This window comes from Homalodisca vitripennis, chromosome 3 (assembly GCF_021130785.1).
Source record: "Homalodisca vitripennis isolate AUS2020 chromosome 3, UT_GWSS_2.1, whole genome shotgun sequence".
Classification (NCBI taxonomy): Eukaryota; Metazoa; Arthropoda; class Insecta; order Hemiptera; family Cicadellidae; genus Homalodisca; species Homalodisca vitripennis.
The window spans coordinates 85,238,917-85,262,479 of record NC_060209.1 but is presented as its reverse complement, the minus strand read 5'-3'; the positions used below and the strand labels follow the sequence as shown (position 1 = coordinate 85,262,479).

General features: G+C 32.4%; 1 protein-coding gene across 1 annotated transcript in view; it reads right to left on the bottom strand.

The window, feature by feature from the left end:
- Positions 1–11,015: 11,015 nt before the first annotated feature.
- LOC124358268 (histone-lysine N-methyltransferase SETD1B-like) overlaps positions 11,016–23,563 on the bottom strand; it is a 47,461-nt gene continuing 34,913 nt past the window's right edge. The window contains exon 4 of the mRNA XM_046810561.1: positions 11,016–11,091. Coding sequence (XP_046666517.1) covers positions 11,016–11,091 — 76 coding nt within the window. The remainder of the gene's footprint in view (positions 11,092–23,563) is intronic.

Sequence of the window (23,563 nt, the reverse complement as noted above, 5' to 3'; positions counted from 1 at the left end):
GTAGAATTTTGGTAAATTTAAATCAAATATTTAATTGTAAGAATTCTCGAGACGGGAGAGAGCTTTTAACAGAATAAAACACCTTTGAGGTAAACTATAGCTGAATAAAAGTTTCTGCAACACTTTTTATACGTCTTTGTATTATATAACAGTGGTTTCTAACAAGGTGAGCATCCCTCCCCCGTGTGGAGCTGTAGAAGATTGTCAAGGGAGGCGTCACTATATTATAATAATAATAGGAAAATGTTGGGGTACACGGTTTTTAAGTAATTCTATTAACCCTTACGTGTCAGTTTGTTTATTGAGTTATTCTTGACGCTTGCATGGTTTGTTAGTAGTGTATTGCAGTGTGTTGTATCAGTCCAAGTTCCATGATGCTGTAGTAGGCGTAAAAATGACCAAATCATAGGAAACATACTGTATATGATTATTATACGAAATATGGATTTATTTTAATTTAAATAAGCTGTTGTTATTTATTCCAGTGCGTTACAAGTGCTGTTTTGAGTAGTGATGCCAAGTGGACTAGACGTTTTAAAGAAGGCCACATGTGGCCTAAACCGTACTATAATAGAAGTTTTCGAATTGAAAACAAGATAATTCTACCACTACAATTAATCAGTGGCATTAAAGACTTTTTATCACGGCAACTGGTGAAACTTTAAAATTAAATTGGACAGTATTTTCGAGATATCAGGATAGACAGTTGGTAATAAAAGTTGACAAGTCAGCCACTTGAAATCGATGTTCGAGTACTTCCTGATCACATTCGGGAAGAGGAAATCGTGATTCTTAAGCATTTGAGGAATTTCAAAACATGGTTGTTGAAGATATTTGGTTAAGTTATCTTCTTGTTTACATGGAAGTTGCTTTGGAAGTTGCAAAATTTTCATCCAGATATGAGTATCTCTGTGAATCTGGATTTTCAAGATTTGCTTATATATAGTCAAAATATCGATCAGGACAGGACTTAAAATGTTGCCTGCGATGCGCTTTGTTACAGTTAATACCATAAATTACTAACATTATAGAAAACAACACTGCCAATATAATAGGGCTGTTAACTTAAAATATGTTTAATAAAAAAACATATTTTAGTAATGTGATCAATTAATTTTGATGTTCATTGTGGTAAGTGTCAATAAGTGTAGGCAACGACAAAGGAATTCGGAGTACTTGAAAAATATGTTTTGTACAGATGTTTTGTAAAGTATGTATCAAATATTTCATTTTGAAACATGCAACCTATATCCTATCAACTACAAATTAAAATTTTACTACTTGTGTTGATCACATAAGGAGATAGTAGAGGGAAGATGACCAAAGTATTCTAAGGGAGGCACAAAGCCTGAAAGGTAGAGACCTCTATTATAGATGATACAGACGATCCTCGTAACAAAAAGACACAATAGCGATCCAATGGGACGAGACAAAAACACAATAGTGTACAACACAATGGTGTACATTGCAACTTCAACATTCTAGGTCAGGTTTCACCTCATCTACCTGTATGAGAGGAACACAGTAAGATTGCCTGCCAGTTATGTATTTTGCTCCCTCCCCTTATATTTTTAAAGTTATAATGCATATGTATGCTTAAGAAATCTGTTAAATAAAACACTATATAACTAAATACACTTATAGTAAGGTATTGAATTATTAAATCGGTTGATTCACTAGAAAATGTTTATGCACCCCTACATATCAAACAGCAGAAGAAAGGAATTCAATTACTGAATAAGAATTCATAGCTTGAGATGGCAAGACCTGTATTTAATATTTGTTAAGTATTCAAATTGTAGTAAAACTTGTACTTTGAATGTATAAAATATGTTATAATAGTAATTATTACGTTAAAAAATATTGAATACAAATTTAATAAGGTTAAAATATTAACACACCATACTTTTTAATAAAAAAATTATTATTGACGAGATGGTTTGAATTCTCACTACGGTTTGAGAAATGGAATCTATCTTCTCCGTCAGGTGTCAAAAATCCTGATACTTAAGTAAGGTGAAGTAAGCACAACAAGCTCATGAGTATGTTTATTTAAAACTTAAATATCGTAAAACCCCGCAAATATTAACATAAGCGTAGATGTAATAAAGAAAGGACATTTGTATTATTCATAGTGCATGCGAGTACTCAGGCCCGTCTTTCTTAATGGACGCTTATGTAATCACACTTAATGTATTAGTGTTTTAGTAACTGAAGCAAGGTGTCGACTACACTAAATTACGCAAACAGGTTTTAGTCAAATCTTTTTGACCTCTCAACGAGCGATTCAAGCAAGAACATATAGCATTCACTTTGAAACGTTGTGTTTCTGATTCTAATATAAAGCGGTTAAGTAAGTTGAGAAATGGTTATAGCTGCCAATAAATATTCATTACATGACATTTTACATGGCATACTTGAAAAACACGGCATCCTGATTAATCACCTCCCGTTTAAGATCGAAACTTCCAGGTCTGGTATGGCAAGATTAGATGGGAACATATTTGTAGAAGTTACCAAGACTGATGTTTAACAATAAATACGATATGTGTGATCCTACACATATTGATTACATTATACGTAGTGGAATCTTACTAAAAAAAGAGAAACTTTTTGAAACTTATAAGTGATGTAAATATGGGGAAGTGCCAGATGAAGGAATGACCTGTAACTCTCCTCGTAATGTAATCTGTAATAATTTCACTCTCTGGTGCTTCTCTAACTAAACCATTATATCTGCGTCGTTCTGTTGATTAACTAGATATAATCCCAGCTAGTATAAAAGGAGACTGTCTCTTAAGTAAACACACACGTCTTGTAAATTTAATATTTGTTTTTATATTTATAACCATGTAAATATGACTGTGTATTAACCAATATACACATAGATTTTGCCTATTTTTTATCATAGTAGTGTAATTTACGAATAGTTGTTATGAATAGAATAGCGTATTAGTTAGTACATACATTATTATTATGGTACTTATAATTCATTGTTCTAACTCACGTGTTACACATAGTTGTTTTCTATCGATGGGAGGTCTTTATATACACACTTGGATCCATTGTGCGCTCTCAGTTTTTAAAGAAAAAAATGACGTTGCCGAGGTCTATAATTATTAACATTGAGTTAAAGGGACGTGTGAGGCAGCATGTCATCATCCAACATGACTTTGACATCAATTAATCAAGACAACGCTAAAGGTTTTCAGAATAGTATAAGTCTATAAGGTGAGATTGGGACACATATCATTACTAACATTGAGTTAAACGAACGTTTCTCATACATGTGCTAGGTCTGTCATCATCCAATAAAGCAATCAACTTTGAATTTTCAAATAGTCAAAATCCTGCTAAAAGTTATCAGAATAGTACAAGTCTATAAGGTGAGATTGGGACACATATCATTACTAACACTGAGTTAAACGAACGTTTCTCATACATGTGCCAGGTCTGTCATCATCCAATAAAGCAATCAACTTTGACTTTTCAAATAGTCAAGATCCTGCTAAAAGTTATCAGAATAGTATAAGTCTACAAGGTGAGATTGGGACACATATCATTACTAACATTGAGTTAAACGAACGTTTCTCATACATGTGCTAGGTCTGTCATCATCCAATAAAGCAATCAACTTTGAATTTTCAAATAGTCAAAATCCTGCTAAAAGTTATCAGAATAGTATAAGTCTACAAGGTGAGATTGGGACACATATCATTACTAACATTGAGTTAAACGAACGTTTCTCATACATGTGCTAGGTCTGTCATCATCCAATAAAGCAATCAACTTTGAATTTTCAAATAGTCAAAATCCTGCTAAAAGTTATCAGAATAGTACAAGTCTATAAGGTGAGATTGGGACACATATCATTACTAACACTGAGTTAAACGAACGTTTCTCATACATGTGCCAGGTCTGTCATCATCCAATAAAGCAATCAACTTTGACTTTTCAAATAGTCTAGATCCTGCTAAAAGTTATCAGAATAGTACAAGTCTATAAGGTGTTTGGTTTTTCTTCATTTCAGAAGAAAAAGGGTTTTAAAATGTAATCAATGGCGTGGGTTTTTTTGTCAAGGTCACACCTTTATAATTGAGTATAAGGTCTCGAAAGTATTAACATTTAGATGTATAATTTAATGATGTAGCAAAAATATAATGTGACATAAATTGAAACACGAGATAAAAATGTTTAGTTTAAGAATATTTGCAATGAAAACTTTCTTTTAGTTACACAAAAACGGTGAGAAGATTGGATTCAATATGAGCAGGTGGTATAAAATGTTTAATTTAAGGAAATTTGCAGTAAAAACAGTCTTTAGGTAAACAATTCGGTTTGAATAGTTGACTCAATGTGAATGTTGTGTTTAGCTGGTAATACGAATGTGACAGAATAGAGCAGGAGATATAAAATGTTTAATTTAAGGAGTATTTTTGAAATTTAATCAAAGGCGTGGATTTTTTTTCAAGATCACACGTATAAAAGATTTCAAAAATATTAACTTTACATATATAAAATAATGATATATGTTGACGTAAATTAAAGTAGGAGGTATAAAATGTATAATTTAGGATACTAGCAGTAAAAACAGATTTTAACTAAACAGCTACAGTAAGAAGAGTTGATTCAACGTGAATATTGAGTATAGCTGTTAACATGAATCTGAATGTTGAGATTTTAATCGCTTCACTGAACAGAAGGTGAAATGGTGCTAAACTCAACATTCACTTTCTTTTAAATCTTTCAAATACTTTTGGACGCCCTAAATTTAGTTATGTACTACCTAATTCCAATAGACTCAATTGTCTGCCACCATTCACAGTAATAATCAATCGACATTAAAATATTATTTATTTGCCAAACTTTACTTTAATTGCAGTGTTTTATATAGTAAAATATTATAAGTTGTACAATCAGTAATAAAACTTTGAATTAAAAGTTCGGGTAGTCTAAGTATGATCAAATAATACGCATTATGACATTGTTATTTCCCTTAATGGAAGTTTTGCAGCGAAAATTATCTACTCAGACCTGGTTTTACATTTACTACAAAGTGCGTGTCGGTCTGAAATTTAAATTAGTTGATTTTTTGGTACACTCTGATTTAAAATTGGATTACGACGCTGAACCTATTCCAAGCTCCTGCGTAAACAATGCATTTAAATCGTTGTTGACTGTGGAAGAAACCGAATTAATTTGCAAATGCGTGTCATCAGTATGCGAGCGAGTCTGTGAGGGTTGTTTACATGCAGCCCTCGCCGCGGCCGCTGAGATACGGTTATGCCGCACTCAGTGAGCTAGTGCTGACCACGGGCGATTAAGCAATGCGATTTAAAAACTTATGTTAATGGACCAACTCGCCATGTGAGTAGATTTAAAATTAACTAATGACGACTTGGAAAGTCAAGTGATACTATTTTAAGTCGTGAGTGTGGATTATAAAGGTTATACAAAACTATTAATTGCGTTGACAGATGCATTTGACCTAAAGTTTGTTGCTGTACGTTATTAAATATGTTAATAAATGTATATTTGGGTTTGGTAGATTTCAGATTTATTTTACACTAAAAGGTAACAAGGAATTACTAATACTCCGTAGGCTGAGTCTTCCGGTCCCGAGACTAGTGGTGATGAGAGACCAAAAAAATCCAATCGATAACGAGAGGGTGAAGAATTATTGAGGTAAAAGAAACTATCGTACAACAGCTGTCTATCTATAATACATGCAGTTAAAGCCTGTAAGTAAAGAATATATCATGTACTTTATCAGAAATCTACCTTAATATCGAAGTGAATGCTCCTAGAAATATTATGTTTAGCCAAAATAATTTACAAAAAATTTAATGATTTTTAATATATAACTAGTTTTTATATAAAGTATACACCTCATCAAAAAGTGTCTGAACATTTTTCTAAAAACAGTATAGGCTACATTTATCCGGGTTATAATTGGTAAAATTAATTTAGTTTGTCTAGCTAGAAGTAATACAGATATTATGAATCGTTTATAATAGAAGATATTACCTGCCAATTACTACGTAATATTCATCTCTCAATAGTTTGCAGCGAATGTAGTGATCTCTCAATAATTTATTACTTACTCAACCCTCTTCGCTCTAATGGCTCCAGTTATGAATAATCACACGAGGGCAGCCCGAAGTTATATAATTATTAAAGTGACTACTTCATTTGGCGGGTTATGGATGTATGTTTTGCACGTGAATAAAAACCTTCGTTTCGCGTCACATAACGTCACGTCACGCTTGTTCGCTCTGTAGCCGCCGAGGGCCGCAATAATCTTAAGAATATATAAGAATATAAGAATAAGAAAGTACATAAGAAATAAGAATTCTTGAATACAATATTGCTAAATATCCTGTTGTTCTATATCTCACTGTACTTTTTATAGTTTGAAATTATTTAATGTAACTTATCTTTTAAAACGTCAATTAACGGTTTTGAGGTTTCTTCAGCAAAATAAGTTTTAAAATATTTTTTTCTGTGTAATCAATTTTTAAGTCACTGTAAGGTAAGGGCCAATTTAATTGAGTAAAGATTATAATTATAATTGACAGAAACTAATGACTATAATAACTAATAACTATAAAATATCTAATCAATTTATTTTTAGTTTTTTTTTAAATCTTGTCAGGATAAAACTAATGGGAAATTGGAATAGGATGTAATAGACCTATGAACTGTGCTGAAATTCAATTTAGAATCCGCTATTAAATGATGTAGTAAAGTAATAAAATTACGTTTGTGTTCATTAATAAATATATTAGTGGTTCGTAGATTTATTGAACAGAGTATATTACCATATAATTTAGTCTGTGTTTGATTTTATTCATAGCCCGTTAAAATTTCGTCGGTCAGTCCCACTACTGCCTTTTCATTTTATTTTATTGCAATTACGGTGTTTATGGAAGAATTAACTAAACTAATGTTTGCTAATGTTTATAAGTATGTGAATGGGCCGGCATTCTACTGGAATTTAAATGTTAATACAAGAAGAAGTTTCATTCTATGAAAAATGTAGAAAAAGCTGTGATCGCATAGCCTCATATCTTCATTAAAGAGTTTTAACTTTTAATATTTTCAATAAAACCTTCAAAATATCATAACAGTTCTTGTTTTTGTGATGAGTTTAAAAAACTCAGTCTTTATTAGACAAAATGGTTTTTGTAAAAAGTGAAAGGAAAGTTGAAACAATGAAATTTATTTTTTAAATGAACCTCTTGCAAGGGAAAATATATAGTTGGAATTATTTCATGTTGATAGTATGAATATAAATCTACTAACAAAATCAGATGCTTTAGGAGATTTTAAAGGTACAAATTTCTCAGTTTCTTTGGTTAGAGCTCTTAATCTTCTTCAGTCATGCCTTTTTAATTCGACGTTGATAGCAATTGTTTAATTTACAAATGTATTTAATCAAAAATTTTTTCATTAACATCATGGTTACCCATAAGACCAATGTAAAAATGATCGCTAATGCTCAACCAAATTCCATAGAGTAATATGCACCATCATAAATTCGTTTTGTTTATATAGAAATGAAATTTCACACAACATTTCAAGTCTAGCTTAATTGTTATCGATACTACATAGAGGCAGAGGAGACATATTGCAGGCCATCTGAGTGATATATTTCGCTAAAACAATTAAAATTCGTGTTTATATATAAATGAAATGCATATAAACTTTCAAGTCCAGCTAAATTTGTTCTCAAGACTGCAAACATATATAAGAGGCATTTTGCAGACCTCCTTGAGTGATATACTTCACTAACACTGCCAAAGTCCTTGTAAGGACATGTACTGTCATCGAATTGGATCTTGTGTATGTAGGAATGAAGTTTAATTCTAAATTTCAAATCTATATCTCTGTTTTCAAGATACCCTGCAAAATACAGGCCGAATATAAATTTTGTCAGAATCCTTCGCTAACGCTCTGGTACAATGTTTTAAACACCATCTCTAACCACGTGTAGGATTAAATCTGGACTATAAGGCGGCTAAAAAATTTACAAAGGATATTAATTGACTAGTTAAAACATACTTTTTTATCGTACCGCCGTAAAAACAGCTGTTTTTGATATTTGGTTACTGTGTTTGATTACTGTAGTTGATCCTTAAAGTGATTAATTTTCTTATAAAAGATATATGAAAAATCAGCTGGCGCTCAATTCAAGTTTTTCTTCAGTGTGCCAACCTCAGACTTTATTATTGTTTCAGTAAAGGAACAAAACAGCTGTTTTTTGATATATAAACTTTAGAGTATTACCATTGAAATACCGAGTTATTAGGTAATACAAATTGAATAAAAGATCCAAGTTTAAATTTTGTTTTCCATGTGACACAGAGCAAAAGTATCTTTATTTTGTAAAAATAACACCAAAATAAACTAAATTCCAACAAAAACTAATAAAAATTACCAAATAAAAGAAGCAGTTTACCTTGTTATTGTACAAAAACATAACACTGAGGTGGACGTGATGGATTGCCAAGCTCTCATTTGCACTTACACGACCTGTTCCATGTCCGGAAATAATGAAAACATTATTGTATCTGGCTGAATGGCAGTTTTTTAAACTCCACTGGGGTTTGATCCGACGAGGATAGTAACTGAACTTTAACTCCTCAACTAAAAATACAAATCCATATTTACGTCCTTTCTAACTATGCTTTTAACCTTGATAAACATGGTTTTTTCGTGTTTCAGAGCTCAATAATGTGAAATCTAAAAAAGTCAAAACCATTTAGAGAATTAATTTTGGCAACAGAACGCTTGATAACTAAATGAAATACTGTTTAAATATATTAAACCATATGTGTACATTAAAATAGTCTAAAATTATTATTATTAAATTGGTTGGCAGATAAATAGTAAGTAATATAATATTTTGTGTAGTTGAGAAATAATTAAATTTAAACCGGTTACTTGGGTTTCTTTCAATTTATAATACACAGATAAGTTAACAAAAACTCATTATTAGTTGTAAAAAAATGTTAAAAATATTTTGTTGAATAATGTGTGAGTAGTGTAAGAGGCATGTGGAAAGAATAAAAATAGCGCATCAACTTTATCCGAACTCTAACGCCCGAAAAGTGATCTGAGAGGATAATAAAAGGACAGAAAGCAAAAGAAAGGAAGAGAAAGCCTTTTTCAAGCGCAGTATTTTTGTTGTCGGTTTTGGTTTAACAGCCGTTGGTTAGATGGCTCTCCACTACGAGTATTTCAAGAAATTAGGCCTAATTGCGTAAGCAATGTATCGACGCGGTGGAAACAGGAAACGAATACGACGTTTAATAGATTAACTTTTGAGTTATTTAAAACATGTTAGTTGAATAATTTAAAAGCCTTATTGAAAGCAATTAATAATTTATTTGAACGTCCTATTTTCCCAGAAATGTTTAGAACGGTTAAATTAATACCGATGTCAAAAAAAATGTGAACGCTGCCAGGATCAGGAGATCAGGGCAGCTGAGCGCAAGGGTTGGGTTTAGTGATTAGTCAAAGTCAGTGTCATCAATCACCGTCAATTCCTTTAATATTCCAGATTGGGACAACATTAGTAGAGAAAACATTAAAGAAATAAATTAAACATTTGTTATGTTAAAATGAAAAAAAAAACCTTTAAGCAGAATACTTTTATGATACTCGTATAATTTTAACATAATAGTATATAGCAAGAAAGCTGTACAAGAAAATATATTTGTTTATTTTTAGTAAAATATTTTCCTTTAGTACAGTCTAAATCAAAAATTTTGTTCCACGCACCTTTGTGTAAATATCATAATCAAAACCAATGTACAGAAATTGACCAAATTAGGCAAATTATTGTTAGTGAATAACCACTTTACTATTGAGAATTATTTAAAATTCTTTCTACGCAGTGATACATGTATTTTTTACAATAAGCTCTAAATGTGTATTATTTATAGCCCAGTAAAAGCTTATCCTAATACCAAAAGCTGTATTTTTATATTCTTCAAACGTTAAAAAAATTTAGTTTTAATTTTGAGTCGAATCCAATAAAAGTTGAGATAGTGGCCATTCATTAGATTTATTTTAACTTGATGACGAATGGCATTCAAAACTAATTTTTTAGCAACTTAAAGGAAATAATTTTTAGGGAATACTTTCTAATCCAATGGCATTTATTTAGATGCTTTAAACGGTTTTTAAGGAAAAGAGTCCAAATCATTTTACAAATTATTATTGATCTCCACGAAAATGGAACTCGTGACCTCTCGGTTAGAGAGCCTTACCTCTATATTACTTTGAGAGCCTTTCAGCTTAATAAATGGTTAGAAATACTGCTTGCCTCATCTGTATAGGTATGCTCTTAAAGTCAGGAACTATAAAAAGTGTTCTCTTTCAGGGGGACAACTTAGCGTCGTTATAGTGGGAAGGTTAGGTTAAATGCAAATGATAATATCTACTCCATTTTCTCTTCCTCTTCTTGAACCGTCTGATATCCTACAATTGCACCTGATGAGACAATGAGAAGATCTCTAGATTACAAACTGTGGCTACTGGGTAACCAGAGAGAGCTATTTGGTGGTAGAAGTGTCTGTTATGTCAAAACGATGCTAAGAGTTCTTTATGAACGTCTTTGCATCTCTTTTGTTGCATCAACTTCGCTTCTTCATCGCCGATTTTTAAAATCTCTTCAGATGGACGTGTATTCTAGATTTCAGGAGTAAAGTCTGTGAAAGGTTTCAGACGCTACAAGAAGAATGAGGAGAAATAGAACTAAACTTACGGCTTTCGGAATCCCTTAAAAGAATTTTATCTTCTACACTCGATGGGGTGTTTTATCGCAAATGCAAAGCGGCTGAAGACCTAGATATTTTAGTGTCATGTCAATTGTGAATTGGGATTAAAACGAATTTAATAAACTATTCTATGTAAGGTAACATATTATGTATTTTCAGGATATGGGGATGTTGCAAGAAATTATCGGTTTAATTTCTTGTCAAAAATAAAAGAGGAGTTTGTGACACCTACACCAAATAACGAGAGCAGTGAGCAGAAAACGAGCTGTCAGCAGCAGAAACTTGGCGGTGCGATGTTGGAGGGCTGTATCATAAACGTATGTTCATACAACACAACATAATATGGTAACATGTCACTGTCTGTGGCTGGATTATTAAAGTAAATATTTACGCGAAAGTCCGCTTAATAAATATCATCCACTTTTTCCTGTAAATTATTACTTGCTGATGTTGCAATTCACGTTGTATATACATTCGCATGTAGAAACAATCGTTATCCGACCTCGTGTTGTGCCATTTCAAGTAAATTAAAAAAAGTTTATTCATCAGTAATTAATTAGTAGCCAAATCCAATTATTGGAGGAATGTTAATTTTAATATCAGGGAGCAATTTAATCAGTAGTGGATTTAAGGTGGGAGTGATAGGCTAAAATATTTTGAAAATATACGTGTTTTTAGTTTTAGTCATAAAAAAGTATAATTTTTGAGTTAAAATGCGTAAATATGGATTTTAAGATGAGTATTTTTAAAGATATCCTAGGAAGGAATCCTAGATTCTCCCATTCTATGGGGAGTAAGAATAGAAATATCCTCCAGCCCCCATACTGACCACTCCCAATACATTATGCTAAAACCGCCCCTGTATTTAATTAAAACTTAAGATTAAGCCAAACTGTGATGTGCAGACCTCTGTTCGCTTAGCTGTCCACAAGTGATCGCTGTGCTGGATTTTTTCGTCTGGAAAGCACGTACTTAAAGGTGCTGACACTTTTCAATTAACGCCTGTTTTAAAATATTACCTTAAAATACCAATTATTGTTGAATTTATTTTCAAGGCCTAAATAAATAATGCTAAATTGGTTTTTGCAATATTACGGCAAACACAAAGTTAACGCTATAATGTTAACTATATAAAAATGATTACAAATTTATAACTAAATCTTACGTATTCCAAAATTATTGTTTTTACCAAGTAAAAAGGGTGTAACTATACAAAGTCCATTTGTGAAATTTATAACATTAAGGTTGAATGTACGAATGGTGTATAATTTGATGTGTGCAGAATAAATATTTTTTGCAATTTGTAATTGGTTTTATTACTATAAATTGAAATTGGGAACAAAAAGTATTTCACTGGTAAGCAAAATATTGACGGAATGTCTTATTTGGCCAACATGTACAATATCTTTCTTATTTGGTAAACATGAAAAATATTTGGTTTATTTAGCCAAAATTTTACAATGTTTGTTTTTTCGGCCCACATGTACAATATTTGTCTTATTTGGCCAACACGTACAATATTTGTTGTATTTAATTTAAAAACGTACTTATTTGAATAGGAAAAAATGAATCTCACTCTTCAAAGTTTAATAAAAGCAGTTTTCTGTGTAAGGACTTAATAAGAATTTAATTTCAGAGAGCGGAGAACTTCTTTTCCAATTAGCAGAGGATAATTCTTTTAGCAATCGAAGCATCTCCAGGATCAATTGAATTGAATTCTTAATTAAGGAGGCAGTTGATTGATTGATTCTGAGGAATGAAATTTCTAGAGTGATTGGACTATACTCGTAGTTTTAATGTGGGGCTAAGGACGCGGTTAAACTGGACGTGATGGGACTGGCAGCCAGTCTGTTTAACCGCTGCCAGTCTCAGGACGTGCTGTGCACCTTTCTGTGAGGCTAAGGTCGGGATTGAGCTGAACGTGATGGGACAGTCGCATTGGTTTGACCACCGCCAGTCTCTGGACGTGCTGTGTGTCTTATGAGTAAGTCATTAGTCTCTAGCGGCATCCCTATTAGTCATTTAGATATATTATTTTATTGTTATTGTTATATTAAGTTCAAACCGTATTCATACAATTGCCAAATATAAATAGAAACATGATGCCTGCCCTAAACCGCAAATAAATCGTCATTAGTATTTTAATTTAGTAAATTGATTTAAACGATACAACTTATTAAAGCCATTATTACCAGTAGAAGTGGAACAGTAGAAGTAAGGAAATATCGCTGGACCTCGCCGACAAGTTTTTAATGTAACTTGGCGAGGCCAAACTGTGTAAAACAATGTAATTGAATAAATAAAATAAATAAATTTATAAGGGGCATCACTTTATTCCTAATTGTTTTAACCTCGTATGTATTCTGATTAACAATTCGATTAGCAATAACGGAACATAAGGGATTCAAGTATGTCTTCTTATACAGAAAAAACATGTTGTACTTTTATGGTGCGAAACATTTCTTATGGTGGTATTATGGGAGTTCGAGGAAAAGAAGAGGCATAATCACACAAACTAGATTTTAGTCTTTCGGCAAACACATCTGTGAAGTAATGCAACAGAGTTTCCGAAAAACGTGCTGCGCCCTCATTATACGTTGAAATATTTTAATTCGGGGACGCGATATTTTATACGGGAAGGGATTAACCTGTATATAAATTAAATTGCTCTTTCAACAAGCAATAACACAAAAAGAAACAAAAGGTGGGTATTTAAATGAACGAAAAATACAGTAGGCCAAATCCAAAAATGTCCCAACTTAAATATTGTGAGACGGAAGAATCATGTGATATAAGTAAATCATAATACATGTACCAAATTCAAATGGTAGTTGACGGAGCCCAAAGAATTGAGGCGTTGTTTTACTATGGGAGCAGCACATTATATTTATGGTAATATACACAGTTCATTAATATTAACTCAGTTAATTAATATTACTGTGATTTTCAGCGTACAACTTAATAAATAAATGTTTTGGAAAATGTTCCAAATGCCTTTGGTTTCGAAAGAGGGGTAGCCAAATCCACTTAATACTACGATTTTGTGATATATTTGGGAATACATATTTGTCCTTAAAGTCAAAGAAAAGTTTGCTCAATAGAGTAGCCCAACTGACTTGTATTTTGTATTAAAAATATGAATGTTAATTAATTATTTATGTAGCAATGAATTAATGAATAGATGAATTAAAAAAGCCTTTATTGAGGAGGTGTCGTTAGGGCAGGTAATAGATTATAGTAGAATCCTAGCTTTCAATTGAAGATTGTAAAGTAGTAGAAAACATAACTAGTGAACTTTGTTACAGTTCTCTCTCTTAGCAACTAATATCACCGCCAATATTCACCAAATTGAGGTAATGAAGTTCAGTGCATGACTAAATTAGAGCCGCACTTGAGAGTTCCCTCGTGAACCCATTATTATAATCCGGTTTAGCGGCGGCTGCACCTGTGCTATGCTGTACAACAGGTCTAAGTATTCCCGTCAATTATTCATCAATCTACGAGAGCTGTTCTGTTAGCTGAATCCGCTGTAGTATTCTGTTACAAATTAGTCTCAAGTTAACTTAAATCTTGAGATTCTTCAGCCTTTTCATTACGGTACTTTAGAAGCAAAGCCGTTAACGAGTTTAGTTTTTAAATGAAGATTGTTTTAATTTTTTTATGAAATATTGGTCAATTATTTATCTGACAGTAACAAAATTGAAAACCATATGAAATAAAAGGGAAACAGAGAGAAAAGGTGCGATTGAACAGTAATATCGGTGTGGCATTAGCAACGTAATTCATACACTTCTACAATCAACGAATCAATCGTATGTTTCAATCGTATTTCTATTGGTGATAGCCTTACAACATTACTGAGCACTTAAGCTTACTGTTAATACTTTATAACTTTGTGTCTAGTTATATACGAGATAAATAATTCATACGGACAAGGTACGCTGAGGTCCGACGCTTTTCTAGTGGTTTTTATTGTCACCGTTTAAATATTTTATGCCTGACCTCTCACTCCACAGATGGCAGTACTAGCACGCACCTTATCTCATTTATAGCATTGGATGAGTTATCTCATGTGTGTCTAATACAGGTAAAGGTTCTACCAAGGATTCTGTAACACATTTGTGCTGTATACGCAGCAGTATCCGATTTATAACATTCAGCACTACATGTTACACGGACTTATTCTCACTGTGGTTAGTAATTCAGACATGGAAGAACTGAACGAACTCCTGAGTCATACTTTTAAGGAAAGCGTATTGCCGTGTGCACGGTAATATTTCTGAGGAAATTAGAGGATCAACGTTATAGGAACAGCGTTATAGGAACAACGTAGAGGAGGGAAGTTCTGGAAGCCGAAAGTAGAGGCCAAGTACATAAGGGAGCCAGGGTTGGCCTTCAAATTAGACAGATATGTTCCCTAGTTTTGGAGACAAAACTAAATAACATTTCAAACTAAATATAAGAGTTATTTTCGTGCGTTCGTGCGCGTGTGCGAGTGTGTGTATGTTATTCCAATGGCTTAGGTTTATATGAGAATCTACCATTACCAGGAACAATCAGGGAACAAGGCCATTGTTTTGCGGAACTATTGTTTACATTCACTTTGGTTTTACTCTTGAAGTTAATGCTATTGTTCGTTTATTTTCTGATTTACATAAAAGCAATTATACTTACATAATCGCTGCTAAGAGAAATTAATACAATTTTTATTAAATAACTTTTGTAGTTATCAATAGAAAATAATTGGCAATAACTGTAACTGATGTATAGTATTTACTAAAATATTTTAAATTGGGAAGTAGTGTATTGCTAATTTGCTATTAAACATACATGTCTTTGTTGTCATAGTAGACATAATGTTGATATGTGATAATGCTATAATGTTGAGGTATTAATTTATAAAGGCACTAATACACTGTTGAGCTAATAATATACTAGATCAAATCTGATAGATACTGTGATGTATAGACTTTCCAGCAATCTCATAGTGATCAAGCCATACCCTGGTCAGATCTCTGATTTCAGAATTGGGCTCCTCTGACGTTTAAAACTAGAAAAAAGTTGTAGAATATAACTTAAAAAATTCTGAAAAATCTCGTAATTTGCTTCATCATACATTCCTCAGTAGTACTTACTAGGGTCTTACCATATATATTAAATACCAAGACCTATTTCAAAGACTCAGTTGCCTCAGAGTTTCATCTATTTGAAGCTATACATTAAAAAAGTCAGCAGTTGTTCCAGAGATGTGAATGTCTGAGATTCCATGTAAAAGAGCAATACCAATGATGCCCCTGTATTATTGGGACATGCTTGCAAAGCTGTGGGCAACAAATTTACTTATTTTTGGAAATCTAATTCAATCTATCTGAGCTTAGGAATAAATTATTTTGACATTGTTTTAATAACCCATTGAGCGCCGCTAGTGTTTTCCCAAGTCATATGCATAAAGTGCCGAGCTGTTTTTTTTTGCATATTTGTAAACTTTGGGGGAAAAAGCTATTGTAAAATAATATCCAACAGATTTTCATAATTTTTTTGTTTTTTCTAATTAAATGTAGAATGTGTGGCATATCGTTACAAACAAATCTTGCTTTATATATATATATATATATATATATATATATATATATATATACATATATTAATATAATAAATAATATTTATTTTTATATATATATATTAATATAATAAATAATATTTATTTTTATATATATATATATATATTAATATAATAAATAATATTTATTTTATATATATATATTTTATCTAATATATTTATATCTATTTATATATATCTATTATATTTATATTTATAAATATGATTAGTAAATGTAGAGGCAAATAGCTTGCTTATGTATGGGTGTCAGCAACTTTGTAAAAACCAAAATAACACTATTATATTTACACTGAAAACGCACGTTTTTTGCTTGGACACAACTCAAATTATTACATTATTTTTTTAAAGAAATACGGAAAAACACTGTAGAAGTAAGTAACGATTTTAGTTTATATTTACTCAAATGCTTTGTTATCGGCACATAAACAACAAGAATGGCTGTTACGCAACACGATACTCGTCCGCTACATCATGACTAGGAGACAGTATCATCGCATTACTTTTGTATTATCAACAGCAATATTTTTGGGCGAGTTTTCCTTATCTGGCACCAAAATAAACTTCATTATACGTTCATAGTACTTTCCTTGTTCCATAATGAATAGAAAATATGCGCTGAGTTATACTTCCTGTCGCCAAATCGCATCCAAATAGGCCTAAACGAGTGACCCTTCAAGTAGGCCTAGAAGCACGAACCATTTTCGAATAAAAAATTGTTGTTCTTCTAGTTTTTGTTTTCATTGATTGGCCTAATAACTTGTAAATTTCAAAATAGGTTGAAAACAGTTTTGTTCTTTTTAATACTGAAATATAATTAGGTCCCCGATAAGAAAAACTCGTCCAAAAGTAGTAGCCTCCTGATAATACAAAGTACTCAAACACCATAAATAAACAATATATATATATATGTATACAGGGTGAATATAAAGTCAGGACCCCCCTCTACTTTTTTCTATAGTTAATATAAGGAGATATCCTTTGGGTATTGGTGCAATATGGAAAGGAAGTTTTCATTTTATGGTATTGAAAATTTTTTTGTCCCCCAAAAATGCGAAATTTTGGGGGGCAACCCAAAAATTTCAAATGTAAACCCCCTATCAAGTGACCCCTCATTTTAAAGAGCATAAAAAATCTTAAATAGTGGTGAAAACCAGAGATCGCTCTCTTTTCCAACGACATAGCCAATAAAAATTGTAATTAAGTCTTTACACCTAAATTTATTTTTGTTTGGGTACAGTTTCCGTCTGCGTGGAAACAGGTTTATTGGTTGTTTGTGTTCTCAATGAGTGAGGCATGCAATGGACAAAGAATCCAATGTTATAAAGTAAACTGATAAGGAGTTTATTGTCAATGAGTGACTGGACTTTCCCGGTTCGAAATTACAGTTAGTAAAAACTAGTCCATTCTTTGTTTCAATCTTGTGAGAACAGGTCATACTTTGACAGTAGTTAGTATCTTATTGGATCATTAGTATCCAGTGGTATTGTGTGGTTACTGTTCCGTGAAGTATTTTGAGAAGTTTTTACGTGTTTTAGTGTTATTACAATAACTTATTTAGATGCACTTTCGCATTGTAAGTTTTTAAATAATATTATCTAATTAATACTGATTACGAGTAAAAATGGCACGTAGTCTCGAAGATAAAGTAGGAAATGATATTTACTTTCGGGGCTTCGAATAAAATTATCATGGGCAAGGCGGTTTAATTTGGCACATACTGATAGACCTGTGACAAGGAAATACTTAAGACCTTTAGTAAATAAGTTCTGAGAATTTGGTTCCATCAAAGATGCTCCACGCTCAGGTCGGCCTCCTTTAGGCGGTGACAAACAGTTTGTACAATTTGTTGAAGGTCCGCAGCAGTCCGCCAGATTAGTAGCAAATGTTTGTGATGTTTCCCAAATGTCTGTGATAAAGGTACTGAAAAAAAATTTCACGCTTATAAAATTAAGCTTACCCATGAGTTAAACAAAGGACGATCAGACCGTTGTCTACAATTTTGTGAAGAAATGCACTAATTTCTGCACATCCATTGTTTTGTCGAAACGTTGTGTTTAGTGATGAATGCAGTTTGTTTCGTCAATGGAGATGTAAACAAACACAACTGCATGTACCAGTATCCAGAAAAAGTTATTGTGTGGGCCGGGATTTTTGGGAATGACTTTATAGGACCATTTTTTATTAATGGGAATCTCAATGGCCAACTGTATTTGGAAATGTTACAAGAATCAATTTTTCCTTCAATTAAATACTGTTATTAGGGAGAATCAACATGAATTTGATGAAGAAACCATTCATTTCCAGCAAGATGGCGCCCCACCACGTTATCATCGTGCTGTACGACATTTCTGGGAAATCAGCTACGTGGTCAGTGGATTGGTAGCCGTGGTGTAATAGAAATGGCCTGCGCGGTCTCCGGACCTTACACCCATGGACTTTTTTCTATGGGGTCACATAAAATCCATAATTTAAGTAGCAAACCTTGAAGATTTAAGAAACAGGATTATAGATTCTTGCAAACAAAATACCACCTCAGACTTTCCTAAACGTCAGAGAGGCGTTCACCCTACGCTTGTCTCACTGCCAAATAGTAGGAGGGCTTTAGTTTGAACATTTGATTTGACTTCGTGACGTGGTGAGTTATTAAAATTGTTTTGTGGTAATACTGGCTATTATTTCGGATTAGGAAAGAGATAGCAATCTCTGGTTTTCACCACTATTTAAGTTTTTTTCATGCTCTTTAAAATGAGGGGTCACTTGATAGGGGTTTACATTTGAAATTTTTGGGTTGCCCCCAAAATTTCACATTTTTGGGGGACACAAAAAATTTTCAATATCATAAAAATGAAAACTTCCTTTCCATATTGCACCACTACCCAAAGGATATCTCCTTATATTACCTATAGAAAAAAGTAGAGGGGGGGTCCTGACTTTATATTCACCCTGTATATGTATACACACACATACACACACAGATATTCTAACCAAGAACTGAATACGTAATATTTGCTCAAATATACAGTTAAAAGTACTTTTACTTAAACTTTTAATTTTTTTATCTGGATATTTTCTTACTGTTAGCTCAAAAGCAGTGAAGATTGAAATAAGAAATGTTATTGCTATAAAGCTTACTCTGTGTTGAAATCAATAAATGTAAACAAATTGTCAATAGTGGTTAAATAAATGAAACATATGGTTGCTCTGTCATAAAACATTGGTAACACAGAACTGTTGATTCTTATTCATTCAAATCATAATATTTTTGCTGTAATGCAACTTTAGAGACCCGTGGGTCAAAGGTCGGAGTGTTTTTCGAAATAAGATTTTGCCTATATGTTTCTTACCTATATGTTAGATGCCTATAGGCACTCTAAGAATGCCCATATACAATTTAACTAAACTCGGTCTTTTAGTCTTTACGCCATTAAATTTGTATGTGCTGCGATGCTCCTCTAGAATGTGTTAACTATGTAAACAGCTGAAATAGTAATGTAACGATGACATATTCCGGACATAAACAGTAATGTCATATCTTTATGTCAAACGAAACCAATCCAGCGTGCACTTGTAATACAAGAGAATGAAGAGATCAGAAATGTGGCTCTCGTTATATAATTGTTTTCTATCATACTTTTATGTAGAGTTTTGCACTTGTTATTATGAGTAAAAGAGTTTGCAAGGATGAACTTTATATTGAATTAAGTTAATTAATTTATAAATTAATATTAAATAAAGAATAAAAGGCAGCATTGAACGGTTTAACTAAAGAAACCACACCCCTGTAGTATGAAAGGAACCCTCTCACCCTTCACAAAGCGTCTACTTCATTCCTGAAAATGCGATAAAATAGGTTAAGACCTCTTAATTTCAACTATCAATACAAAATGAATTTAGCTGTTCATTATGTTATTCAACATTTAAAATAATTAGAAGGTTGTTTGGGTATAAGATATTAACTGTACTGTAATTATACATTTTATGCAAAACATTCTTCTAATTCATGTGTAAATATAAGAGAAAAATATTAATAATGCATGTGAACTGATATTCCATACAAAACTTGACAATATAGGGTGAAGAGGACCCGTGTACGAATGAATATACTCATATACAAGTTCGAATTAGTTCGTTACTCTGTGTCGGAATATGTACTTTGGATTCCAATAAATAAATAATAATAATAATAGAAGTAATAAATGTATAGTAATGCAGCCATATATTATTATGGTTTAAACAGTAATTCGACAAAATATAGCAGTGTTCGATAGATTTCGAAGAAAACTTAATTGAATACTATAACACACTGATTAAAATATATATTAAAGTTTAATTTAATACTTGAGTGAAACACACTCTTTGTTACCAAGTTTCACTAGAAGATCATCATAAAAAATTTCAATATAACGTTTGTAAATTCCAGGTTGGTGAGTGGGGGGGGGGTTAGTTGAATTTCAAAAGTTCGTATCTTGTATTTAATATTGTTGGAAACTTCGCATACACTAAAACGCTGTACATGAATTATTTAATAACACCTTCAACTTTTTGGAGGTGGAAGTTGATATTGAGCGGTGAGAGTGAAGCGTAAATTTCATAATCACGGATCAACTATTGTGTGTTTGAAAAATATTTTCATGAGCACTCACTGGTGATTTTTAACTACTTATTTGGTAGCGCAATCAGGTCTCGGTCGGGACTTAAGTCAGTTTTGAAGACTAGAATTAATTTCTGCACAGAACTTTTCAACAAAATTAGAAGAACTACTTGTTAGATTTACAGACCAACAATTATTAGTGCTGTGACTTGTGCCATAGAATTTATACAGGATAGTAATGTTAATACGCAAAATGAAAAGGATATTAGGATAGGGTTGTTATTTGTGGAATTTCGTTTCAAACATTTTAGATTCTATGCTAGTCCTTAACAAACACTGTGCATATACGTCAATCGTTTTGTTTCTTAATTAATAGACACGTGGAGTAACTAAACGATAATTATAGCAACAAATAATTTAATATTATTTCAAAAGCAGTATTTTACTAAAATATAACAATCAATGCTTATTTCAGTAAAATATTAGTTTTAAATTTCGCCGAGATGCACAAGGCTAATGGTATGAAAATAGAATATACGTTCGGATTGAATTGTTCACTAAGTCAATTAAAAATTTAATTGATATTCGAAACATGTTTATACCAACGGCGTGAAGCTCTTAAAATTTCCGAAACGGTTTAATTAGTATACTTCTCTGAGGTTACATAGAGCACAAATTGGTATTGTATTCCGTTTCATATGTACATGTGCAGTTTATTATTCACACTATTAAGTGTTAAGTGGCAAGCGTGTCTGTCTTCTATAAACCTCGTGTCACATAAAACTTGTAGTTGCTGATACATGTTTTGCTGTCATATAAAGAATGTATGGAGAGTGACAAAACCCGTGACACTAAACAGGAGCAAGAGAGGGCTGTGACGTGCGTAATCCTGTTTGTAACTTACATTATTGATATACTACTGCGTTGTCCTCTGTCAACTTGCAGTCTGTCCTATACAAAGTTTATGGTTCATGTAATGTTGTCATATAAAAAATGTATGGCGAATGAAAACGTACCTGAATATAATAGCTAGCAGGACAAAGTCTGTAACTTTTGGTATCTATTTTGGCAGCATGTTAATTCATCTTAATTGAACTATATTACAATAATTAAGCTTGGAAACATATTTACGTCATATAAGTAATGTATGGAGGAAAAGTAAAGAGACAATTTGACTGCCATTAACATTGGCTGATTGGTCAAGCGTCGTGTTAATGCGTTGACTTTCAAAAAGCGTTTGACAAGCTCGCACATCGCCTCTTTTGAGGAAGATTCTGGATTTCTGAGACAATTTGTAAAGAGTAAAATTGTATTTTAGACAAAAAGTAAAGAGACAGTTTGACTGCCATTAACTGTGGCTGATTGGTCAAGCGTCGCGTGTCGTGTTAATGCTTTGACTTTCAAAAAGCATTAGACAAGCTCGCATATCGCCTATTTTGAGGAAGATTCTGGATTTCTGACTTGGATTAAACCCAAAATTTGAGAAGGGAGATTTCAATGTAGATTTTACGAAGTATATTCTGAGAGTTTCGTTGCTGATTTAGGAGTATCTCAAGATTCCAATTTGTGCTCTCTTTCTTCTTGTAAGCATTACAATTTTAATCTCGTCTCTGTTTTACAAAAATAACCTCTACTGTGAATGATAACGTTCAGATTTCTGTTGGGAATTTAAGATACTGTATATGGAATGATATCCACCGTTTTAAAACTCGTGAAACGGATTTTTTTATTATACTAAAATAAGAGTGATTTTGGGTTGAGAAAAACATATAATTTTATTGATGTATGATTCACAGTAATTGGCTTGATCAGGAAGTTGGATTGAGGAGGTGATAGTAGATTTGTGAAAGAAACTAAGACTTCCTACCCTTTCAGCTTATCTCTTATGGGATAGGCGTTGTTGTACTTTAATAAAGCTATGCATGGTCACGAAATACTGCAAGATTATATGGGTATTAGAGTTCCCGAGTACATATTTTCAATGCAAAATCTATTTGTATGGAGAAAGCTGTAGCGTTATTTTGTCCTATTCTGCTGGTAAATAGACGTACTGTCGTTACAAATACTTAATAATCTAGGTATTTTTCAAAAACAACTCTTGCAGATTTTTACTGATGAGAAAAAAGTGTGCGAAATCAAAAAAAACTAGAACTTATTTATCTACACAATACATCTGTAGCATTTCACTTTAAAGATGAATACTAATAGTGATATACCAAACAACAGTTTTCACATACACTAGATGTTACCGTAAGAGAAGAGGAATTGTTATAGACGAAATGCGTGGTTATAGGTACTCTAACAAGTTAGCAAAGTTCAGGCGTTCATTATGCAAGGTAGTCTGTCAACGTATGTCTCCACGTAACAGGAAGTTAGGTCATTGGCTACTAAGTATGTTGTTACTTAGTAGTAACAACATATTACCCTACTGCCCCTGATATTACACAAGGGGCATATCAGAGTTTCTCACTAAGCTAACCTAAGTGTGCCACAAGAAATAGTTTTACTGTATACATGCTATCAGATTATTATTGGTTACTAAATAATTGTAGTTTTGGTGATTAA